Genomic DNA, 10,639 nt, shown 5'->3' on the forward strand with positions numbered 1-10,639 from the left:
GAGTAACCAGGAGCAGGTGTTGCTCCATGGTGAAGACCGCCTCTACATGACCTGCGGTGACCCCTCGCAGGTCAACAGCACCTCTGACTCACACCCGCACACACACTTGCACCCACAAGATGGCAGCCCGCCGCACAATCCTCCCAACCCCGACTCCTCTCTCTCTCAGGGACTCAGCACTTTACTGGGACACAAGCACTGGCACGTGGTCCAGGTAAGCATGCATGCAGGAGCTCCTAACACCTTGTTAGGGGGAATTTATGCAGTGACAAGAGTTTTGAAATATTGCTTGGTAGGCCATCCTGTAGCATTAGCAATAGAGGCTTTTATGGCTGTGATTATTTTCATTATTAAAAAACTGCCAATTCCTTCTTTTAATATATCAATTCATCTTTTTGTCTTCACAACACACAGTAGAAGATGACAATCACAATTTCCTACAGCACACAGTGATGTCATCAAATGTCATGTTTTGTCCAAACAACAGTCCATAAACCCTAAATATACAATTAAAAAAGAAAAGTTGTCTGCAAACTTCCAGTATGAGATTGAGCTCGAGCTGCAATGAATGTAAACCATCTTGGCACTGAGAGCAACTCCATCTGCTGAGTAATGTTTTCTGGATCATAAAAGACAAACAAAAAATTGGAGAACCTCAATTCAATTAAACAAATGCCTTAATCTTGTCAGTGTGGATTATCTTGTATTTCTCACAGCCTTTTTTTTTTGTATTCTTCTAGATTCACAGCACATACCTAGAGAGCAACTGGCCTATACGGGTAAGCAAGAGAACCTCTATGTGTACTCAGACTCTACGAGCTGCCATATTTCTGATTTTACAAAAGCAGTGATGTTTACAAGAAAACTAATATACATAAGCAGAATTATCATTAATCAAGTGTGGGAGCTAGAGAAAATCTGTATATAAATTATAGTAAAATTGTTTTTCCTTCTCTTCTTGGAGACCTTAGGTTGGGTCACTATGTTTGTATAGCGGTAATCAATAAAAATGTCTATAAAACTGTTTAGTTTTGTGTGTGTATGTGTGTTTATACTCTGTGTAAGTAGATGATGTTCTATTGTTTGCTTAACTGACAGTTTGCAGCCATAGACACAGCAGGCCAGTGCATGGCTGTAGCAGGGAGGCGGGGCTTTGCACACTACTCCTTATACACAAGGAAATGGAAGCTGTTTGGAAACATCACTCAGGTATGTGACATTGTAATGTAACCCTTGCTAAACGGCTTTGTGGTAGTTAGATTTGTGTTTTTGACAAGGTGAATATTGTTCATGTGTGTTTGTGTTTGCGTCTCTGTAGGAGCAGAACATGACGGTGACGGGCGGTCTGGCTTGGTGGAAGGACTTTGTGGTGGTTGCCTGTTACAATCTTACTGACCAGCAAGAGCAGGTAAAGACGGAGGCACCACTTCTCATAATTTCCATTATTTATTTTATTTTATCGTGATTCTAGTTAGTCTCATTACGCCATTTGTCTCTGTTCTCTCTCTGTTGACACCAGTTGAGGCTCTATCAACGCTCATCCAACCTGGACAATGCCTTTGCGTCTGTCACTAAGCTGCACTCAGACACTCTGTTGCTCAACGTCTTCAGAGATATGGTGATCCTGTTCAGAGCCGACTGCTCCATCTGCCTCTATAGCATAGAGAGGAGGAACGACAGGTGGGGTCCGGTGTACACACATAACACATCCGGTCTAAAATTCAGTACGCAATTGCAATTACTTTAACATATCTGACTTTTAGCTTTTCCCAGGATAATCTCTTTTGTTTCCACCCTACCAGTACAGCTTTGTCCTGTAGTTTTTTACTTTGAAAATATTTACAACAGTGGGGATGAATTTCCAGATGGATTATAGACCTTAAACCTTTACCAACTATTTCTGCTTTTTCCCCCCCAAAAGTGAGGATTGGCCAAAACTCTCTGGTTAAACTTGATACTGTTCTCTTTGTTCAGCGCACTTTCTTCTTTTCACACACTCCAGCACCAGGGAAATCCTTGGCACCAGTAGTCATAATAGTATTAGGTAACAGTGTTCATCAGCCAGGTTTCCCCTGGGAAAAGAAGCTTTCATTAAAAGCTTTTGAACTTAAACCCATCACATGACTGAGCTGAGCCTCAGCGTTACATCTTTAATGTCCGTGACGCCGTCTTGTTTTAATGAACGGATTTAGGCCGGACCCAGGACCTTTAAACTTTGTCAGTAATGTAAGGCTTTCTGACCACAATATTTGAGCGACCTTTTATTCTAGTCAGCTACATTGAATAAATTGAATCAAGGAACCTACCTGAATTAAAATATTTAAGAAAACTGCATGAAGTTGTTTGTTGTTCAAATACAATTAGATTCTGCGTCTCTCACACTGAAAGCTTTTTCAAATACCTTAGAGTTAGTGTCCTCAGAGTCTTTGTCTTAGTTTTATTTTTTGTGCATTTGTGTTCTTTACATGGAAATGATGATACATGATGTTTTCCTCTATTCAGTCCACACCCTACAGCCAGCGTGGAGTTGTTGCAGGAGGTGTCAATGTCTCGCTACATCCCTCATCCGGCCCTCGTGGTGTCCGTCACACTCACCTCTGTGCACACAGAGACTGGCATCACATTGAAAGCCCCGCAGCAGGTAACAACACACACACACACACACACACACACACACACACACACACACACACACACACACACACACACACACACACACACACACACACACACACACAGATTGACCTATACTGTGTCTGTAGTTGAATGTTCATTCATGTTTTATGTGTGTGTGTCCATCTCAGGCCTGTATGGCAGAGAGCATCATGTTGAATCTGGCTGGCCAGTTGATCATGCTGCAGAGGGACCGTTCAGGACCGCAGGTACGAGAGAAGGAGACGCCCACCAACAACAAGAAGCTGGTGAGTCCAAACAATAAGCGATGCACTAGTTACACGATGTCAGGTTACACTTATGTGTTGTGCACAGGTGCATCAAGAACTTCTCTTTTTATGTGCTCTTGCTACAAAAAAATACAGGGTAAAGGATTCACTATATCAATCACTTCCTTAGTTTTACAAATACTTAAAGCTTAGGGATGCTGGCCTTATGATCTTTAGTTGAGGTGCTAGTTTTATCAGATCTGTAGTCTTTTGTTTCCCTGGCTCACCTCAAACATTGTTAAATCATCTGTAAGGCTAAAGAGACATTGATGGGTAAGCATTAACCAGAGGTCAACACTTCCTGAAAGATAAGGTGACTTATGAAGTTGGTTATATTCTCTAAAGTGAGTCATGCATAAACCTTAAGCAAATAAGTGTATGTTCTGTTACACTATTATAATTAAATCCCTATGAAACGTTTTCCTCCCCTAGCTACCATTTTGTCCCCCGGTGGTGCTGGCCCAGTGTGTGGAGAACGTGTGGACAACCTCTCGCTCCAACAGGAAGAAGCGCCACCTGCTGGAGGCCCTGTGGTTGTCCTGCGGTGAGGCTGGCATGAAAGTCTGGCTGCCTCTGTTTCCCCGAGACCATCGCAAGCCCCACTCCTTCCTGTCCAGGCGCATCATGCTGCCCTTCCACATCAACATCTACCCTCTGGCTGTGCTGTTCGAGGATGCCCTGGTACTCGGGGCAACCAATGAGACGGTGCTCTATGATGGGCTGCAGGGATCCTCGGAGCCACTGGAAGCGCTGTTCCCCTACTGCACTGTGGAGAGGACCTCCCAAATCTACCTCCATCACATCCTGCGGCAGCTGCTGGTTCGCAACTTGGGTGAACAGGTGTGTGTAGCCTCATCACCTCAGCTATTGAATGACTGGTGGTAACACTAGTGGAACAATGAGCACAACTACACTTCACCCACACAAACTTTAGTATTTGCATTCAGTTGATGGTGTAAGTGATAATGCAAATGGCTCCATTTAAGGGTTACGTTGTGTGGCCTCTGGTTGTTTGCACACCTACAAACTACTTGAACTGAGTCCCTGCTTTCCCCTCCGTAATGTTCTCTCACCCACAGGCTTTGATGCTGGCTCAGTCATGTGCCTCCCTCCCCTACTTCCCCCATGTCATGGAGCTGATGGTGCATGTCGTGCTGGAAGAAGAAGCAACATCGCGGGAGCCCATCCCCGACCCTCTGCTGCCCACCGTGGCCAAGTTCATCACAGAGTTCCCCCTCTTCCTCCAGACCATCGTTCACTGTGCCAGGAAGACAGAGTACGCCCTGTGGAACTACCTGTTTGCCGCTGTGGGAAACCCCAAAGATCTGTTTGAGGAGTGTCTGATGGCTCAAGACCTGGACACAGCAGCCTCGTATCTAATTATACTGCAGGTAGTGACACACTGAAGTTTAAAAAAATGCTCATTAATAGTCCCAGCACAGATAGAATCATTGTTCATACCTGACTTAATGTGATTAGGGTGTCATGACATCATAAAATGCTCAAGCAGTCTCATCTTTTTCCGTCCTGTCCCTCTCTGTAAAGAACATGGAGGTTCCAGCAGTGAGCAGACAACACGCCACTCTGCTTTTCAACACAGCCCTTGAGCAAGGCAAGTGGGACCTCTGCAGGAACATGATCCGATTCCTCAAAGCCATCGGCTCTGGAGAGATGGAGACTCCGCCCCCAACACCCACCACTCAGGTAGAGAACTTAAAATAATCCCTATAAATATTGATTTCCTTTGCTTGCCACTTTTGTTCAGCTTTCGATATCGATCAAGGAAAAGTTACGAGCAACTCCAGTATCTGATACTAGCAGCCGTTAGTATCCACCTTTAGGCAGTTGAAGGGAGACTTTGTCCAATGTTTTCCATCTCATTAGTGTTTTCATTTTCATTTCTCATAAAGAGATGAGTCACTTTGTCTAACTTTCTGCTTTGAATGTGTTGTGACTCGGTTTATTTCATCATGTACACATGACATCTATTGCACTTCTGTCCATCCTTGGAGAGGGATCCCTCCTCTGTTGCTCTCCTTAAGTTTTCTCACTCTCTGTCTTTAGGAACCCAGCTCAACTGGCGGTTTTGAGTTCTTCAGAAACCGCAGCATCAGTTTATCACAGTCAGCAGACGCCATCGCTACGGGCAAGTTCAACTTGCAGAAGACCTTCAGTATGCCTTCTGGACCCTCTGTTAAAGGGTATGGACACACCACAAACACACAGACACACACACATACAGTAACTTAAATTTGACATGTTTTCTTTCAAATGTCCTCACCTTAATATCTAAATGTTCCACATTTTCTTTCTCTATCGCCCCTTCATCCTGTGTTGGTTCCTGTCAGTCGGGAGGTGGAGTGTGCAGAGAACATGTACATCGACATGATGCTCTGGCGCCACGCCCGCCACCTCCTGGAGCAGGTACGCCTTCGCGACCTCGGTTGCTTCTCTGCACAGCTGGGCTTCGAACTCATCGGCTGGTTGTGTCGCGAACGAAACCGGGTGGCTCGCGTTGAGGATTTCGTTTCTGCGTTGAAGAGACTCCATAAAGATTTTCTCTGGCCTTTCCCTGTTATTCCTGGAGGAAGCATCAGCTCGCCTCTGAAGAACGGACAGTGTCGCACAGGTGAGTGACACGGGATTCATGCAGTACAGGAGATGTTTAGGAAGCTGATTAGTGGCGGATACAATATAAGAACACATTAATAATAATTATACCAATACATTTTATTCGTATAGCTCTTCAAAGGGTACTTAAAGGCACTTTATATTGTTAATTAGGCAGATGGTAAGGCATTGATTTGGTAGTGAGGAAAAAAGCACACAGGAAGGAATGAACCCATTAGTACATAATTGTATTACAACAATAATTACATTTTCTACATTAACATGTGAACTGTGGTTTCTGCTTTCCAAGTCTGTAAGACTTTAGGCTCTATCCCAATATTTCATGGTGTTTCTTTGTTGTTACTCCTAAGTGCTGAGCACGCGTCTGTTGAAGTCGCAGTCGGCTGACAGCCTGTTGAACAGCGACATGGACACAGCGCCCCCTCAGGCAGCTTCCTCCAACCACACCTGGCTGGACGGGCTCGGGCAGAGGCCCAAAGACATGGACACGGCCTCGTCCGCTCATTCCAACCAGCACTCACCACAGACGCACGACGCTTTCCTGTCTCTGCTCACCAACAAAGGTAATCAGACTGGAACGGCCCAACAACCAGTACCAGTCACCAGCTTAGAAAAACCCTCCTCAAAACATGCCCTTGTCTTTTTTTTCCCTATCTTATTCCTCCTCGTTCTTTTCCTCATCCCTCTAGTGGAAGAGTACAGTGTCGGCTCGGCCACAGACTTGACGGAGACCAGCTCGGTGGTGGATGGTGATTGGACGATGGTGGATGAGAACTCCTCCACTCTGAGCCTGAGCCAGGCCGAGTTGGAGCACATCTCCATGGAGCTGGCCAACAAAGGCCCGCACAAGTCACAGGTGCAGCTCAGGTGAGATAACATCCTTAAACCTCACCGCCATGACCCCACTGCAGTGCTTTGATTCAACGTGGAACCAAAGCCAGTACATGACAGCTGTGCCTCTCTTGTTTCCTTCAGGTATCTCCTTCATGTGTTCAAGGAGGCAGGCTGTCTGGAGTGGTGTGTAGTGATTGGTTTGATCCTTCGGGACGCCAACGTCATAAAGCAGGTGATCGGCTTCCTGGACAGCCCCGAGGTTCCCCCAGAAACTGTGCAGAGTGTCCGAAACGGCTTATTGGCTGTGGACTCATGGGTCTCCACTGACTGGTGGGTGTAGCTCAAAATGTTGTGTGTGCTTTGTGCCTCCGCAACGGCAAATTATGTTTTTATAGGTTGTCTGTCCGTCCATCTGACCTGTACGTTTGTCCGGCCGTTCATCCTACCCATTTTTCGAACACGATATTTTAAGGAACGCAAGCTAAGGAATGCTCCGACATTTTATGACTTACTATGTCTTTTTATGGCATTTTGAATCACATACTATTCTAAACCTTTTTAATGTAATTTCTAATGAGATACTATATTATTACTTTTTTATGAAATGCTATAGTCTTTTTGGTGATGTTTTTTGTCACATTTTTTATGACAAAGTATACTATGACTTTTTTACGACATTTGTAATGACAAACTATGCTAAACTATTTTTGACATACTATACAATACTTTGTATGGCATTGTGAATTACATATAATTTTGTATGTCAAAACATGACTTTTTTAACAATATTTTTAATGACCTATTATACTATGACTTGTTTTGACCTTTTTTTATGACATACTCATTTTTATAAGTAGTATACTATACTATGGCATATTTATTACCGGTACATACAATATACATTTTTTTTACTTTTTTCTGACATATGACATACTATACTATTACATGTTTGTTTTTTTTACATACTTTACTGTGACATTTTTTTTCTGACATACTATGCTATGACATTTGTATGACTTACTATAAATTCGTCCCATTGTTTTATTTGATGAACTCAACATTATTCGTTTAGGCAACTATCGTTACAAACATGACAAAAGCATTGTAACATTGTGAATTTTGTCAATGTGGTTTGCTGATGAGTTAAAGTGAAATTACATAAAATGGTGAACAGCATCAAACCCAGTTTAACCTTCCTCTCTCCTCCATCTCTCATCTCTTTTCCAGCCTCGGATACAAACCCTTTCTCAACCTGATCCAGCCACAGCTACAGGATCTGATGGACTCAGCGGCTGAGCAGGTGCAGCCTGAGGCCTTCCAACCCAGCAGCCAGAGCTCCAAGCTAGGCGGCTCTGAAGGGCTGGGAGGTGCTGCGGTACCACGGGCGGAGGACAGTAGAGGAGTTACCGCTCCGCTGGGCCTGGCCCTGCCCTCCCTGGAACCCGCCGGAAGTTTTCCCCGTCCCCCCTCTGAGGATTGTCCTCCTGAACAGACAGAGGAGCAGGGGGAGGAGGAGGGCGCCTATGACTGCACCTTGTCCTGAAGCTTTGCGCCTCCTCTGGACTAAAACCTTTGAACTCGAGGGAAGAGAGGAGGAGGCAGTAGCCGTGGCTGACCCAAAATATACCTTATGTTTTGTGTTTGCTTGTGTGTGCGTGAGTGTGTGTGTGTGTGTGTGTGTGTGTGTGTGTGTGTGTGTGCACATAGAAAGTACCTCTCCTGCAGGTTCTTACATCAGTCAGTATTATCCACTCTTCAGATTTGCCCCTTGTTTTGAGTAGAACCCCTGTTGATTCGAGCTCCCAACAGAGTGACGGACCAAAAGACACACACAACCAGTGACGGGATCCAGTCTGATGGTTCTTCTCTAACAGGCCACCTTATCAGTTTGTTTGGTTATACATCATGTTGTGGTGTTTGGAAGCTGTAGACCAGCACAGGAGAGCACCAGGCTTTTATTTTTGTTTTATTCCGAGACAGATGTTTGTTTGTGCGTAACTTTTTGTTTGGCACTCATTCAAGTGCACCTGGAGACTTTGGAATGATTTTTTTTTCTCTCTGTCCAGACAAAAAACCTCAGTTGTTTTCTTTGGTTTAATGCAAACGGTGTAAGAATCAGTTCAAAGACAACAACAAAAAAACTGTATTTGCATCAGCCTCATGCTACATTGCTAAGCAAAGTGTAGAACAAAGTTCTAGTCATGAACCATTAACAAGATGCTCTCAAGTGTGTCGGAGCCTACAGTGCAGTGTGCAGTTCTGTTTGTGTGCACAAAGAGGTGTTTCATACTTTCGTACCTCATATGATTTCAAAATATTTTGTGATACCTTTTTTCAATAATGTAACAGTGTACAAGATAACATTATTTTTCTATCAATTACACCTTGTCCCCCGTCGAGTCTCCATGTTGAAACAAATGGTATGAATTCTATGTAATTCTTGAGAAGTGACGACCTTAAGATTTCTAAGAAAATGATCTCTGAGAAGAATCCACTGTTGTGAGTGCAGACTAGTTTCTTACCACTGATCAAAAGCACCTCTGTTCATGTTTTTTCTCTTTTTTTCGTGCACCGACACCCCCGCTTGGCTGGAAGGGGAGTCTGAGCCAGAATCGGCCCCTCTGATCTTCTTCATGCGGTCCAGATTTTAGACAACAAGCAGATCAGTGTTGAGCCTTTTCCCTGGTGGAGCAGATTTAAGGCCGTACTGTAGTGCAGTGAAGGCGCTATAAAAACCAAATCATATGATGCTTTATCCAGCTTTTAAACTCACATTTTGGTTTCGGTCTCCGTCCGGGAGATACGAAATGTGATTCCTATCATCAGCTTTGCAAGTTGTTATTATCGTGTTATTAAAGCCATCCTATTTAGTAGATTCTGTACCTATCCCTCGTTGAAAGAGCATCATTTGATCTCCTCCTCAGTAGTGTAAACACTGATAGGTCGGTATCATTTTTAAAGTGAGGATGAGGTTGATTTAGTCCTAGCTTTGGCTGTGTAATGGAAGAGTTGTCGTGTGAATTGACCCTTGTCATCTGATGAGTGTTTTTATTTAATCCAGCCCAATATGCATATCACATGCCTGAACTGCTTGTGGCAACGATTACCAATCTATGTGCAACTGTGTGGAAATCTGAATATGTACCACACCGTATTGAAAACTTGTTGACATGTTTGGTGACTTTCATCACATGCAAATTGATTTTATAGTATTAGTCCTCATTATTATTACTATAATTTATTGGCATCATAGCTGAGTGGTAATCACTGAACTGATTCTCGGTTTGGTTTGTATGACTGATAACAAACGTTTCCCCCTTTAGTTAATCAAAGTCCTGTATTGGCTCTCTACTGCAAGCACTAAAAAGTTCACAGTCAGTATTATATTGTGCAATGTATTGAAATGTTACTCAGCTTTATTCCTTATGTTCACTATTTTTCCCCAGCTGTTTGCATTTTACTTTTTATAATAGACCAAATCATATATTATAGATACTTTTTTTGCTCTCTTGTCGGTGTGTACAAGACGAGTCGGGTGTGGTATCTGCTGAAGTTTGGATTCTTCAGCGGTTTCTGTTTTACGAATTGCCTGTATTGTTAGAACACTTACTATTTACTAAAAGGGCAAAACGATGTATTGTCATCACTCAACATAAATCCTGTTGTTCCACTCTGAACAAGCCTACAGCCACACTACGCTGCTCCGCTGTAAGCTTTATTTGACTTGAAAAAGGTAACATGACGAACCAAAGACTTTACGTCCAGAGGCCTTCTGTTTTAACCGCTTGCTTCAATTGAGCGCTTGACTTATTATGCAGAGGGGGGAAGAAACAAACGCACTCCCTCACCCCATCCCTCTCATCAGAAACATAACCATTGATGCTCAAAACTAGTGCTGACGGAATACAAGACAATTTCCTACGGAAATGAATATTGCAGATTTTTCGGGGGGTTTCCTTCTCTATTGCGTGGAGCGGTTGGTCGGCCGTGTCTTGTGGTACTCGGGTGTGTCACTTACTCAGAGGTGACCGACGCTCCCTCCCTCCTGTGTACAGTTCAAAAGTTTCGCCTGTTTCCGGAGAAAAGTTTTATTCCTGATGTGGCAGCAGAGAACTTTCTCAATGCAGTGTAAAGATACTCTCTTGTACATTTGCCTTTTCTACTCATGGTTGGTTTTTCTACTTCATTTTTTTCCCTTGTACATAAAGACCAATAAATTATTTTTTAAAATG

The 10,639-nt window shown here is 43.6% G+C and overlaps 1 protein-coding gene across 1 annotated transcript in view; it reads left to right on the forward strand.

The window, feature by feature from the left end:
• Positions 1–10,636, forward strand: part of ric1 (RIC1 homolog, RAB6A GEF complex partner 1) — a 34,580-nt gene extending 23,944 nt beyond the window's left edge. The window contains exons 12-27 of the mRNA XM_054611880.1: positions 2–214; positions 741–779; positions 1,099–1,209; positions 1,319–1,408; positions 1,520–1,680; positions 2,503–2,641; positions 2,805–2,921; positions 3,375–3,782; positions 4,022–4,333; positions 4,488–4,646; positions 5,007–5,143; positions 5,291–5,571; positions 5,924–6,136; positions 6,263–6,440; positions 6,549–6,737; positions 7,635–10,636. Of these exons, the coding sequence (XP_054467855.1) occupies positions 2–214; positions 741–779; positions 1,099–1,209; positions 1,319–1,408; positions 1,520–1,680; positions 2,503–2,641; positions 2,805–2,921; positions 3,375–3,782; positions 4,022–4,333; positions 4,488–4,646; positions 5,007–5,143; positions 5,291–5,571; positions 5,924–6,136; positions 6,263–6,440; positions 6,549–6,737; positions 7,635–7,950 (3,063 nt within the window). The 3' untranslated portion in view covers positions 7,951–10,636. The remainder of the gene's footprint in view (position 1; positions 215–740; positions 780–1,098; positions 1,210–1,318; positions 1,409–1,519; positions 1,681–2,502; positions 2,642–2,804; positions 2,922–3,374; positions 3,783–4,021; positions 4,334–4,487; positions 4,647–5,006; positions 5,144–5,290; positions 5,572–5,923; positions 6,137–6,262; positions 6,441–6,548; positions 6,738–7,634) is intronic.
• Positions 10,637–10,639: the final 3 nt, after the last annotated feature.

This window comes from Anoplopoma fimbria, chromosome 14, assembly GCF_027596085.1.
Source record: "Anoplopoma fimbria isolate UVic2021 breed Golden Eagle Sablefish chromosome 14, Afim_UVic_2022, whole genome shotgun sequence".
In the NCBI taxonomy this organism is placed as follows: domain Eukaryota; kingdom Metazoa; phylum Chordata; class Actinopteri; order Perciformes; family Anoplopomatidae; genus Anoplopoma; species Anoplopoma fimbria.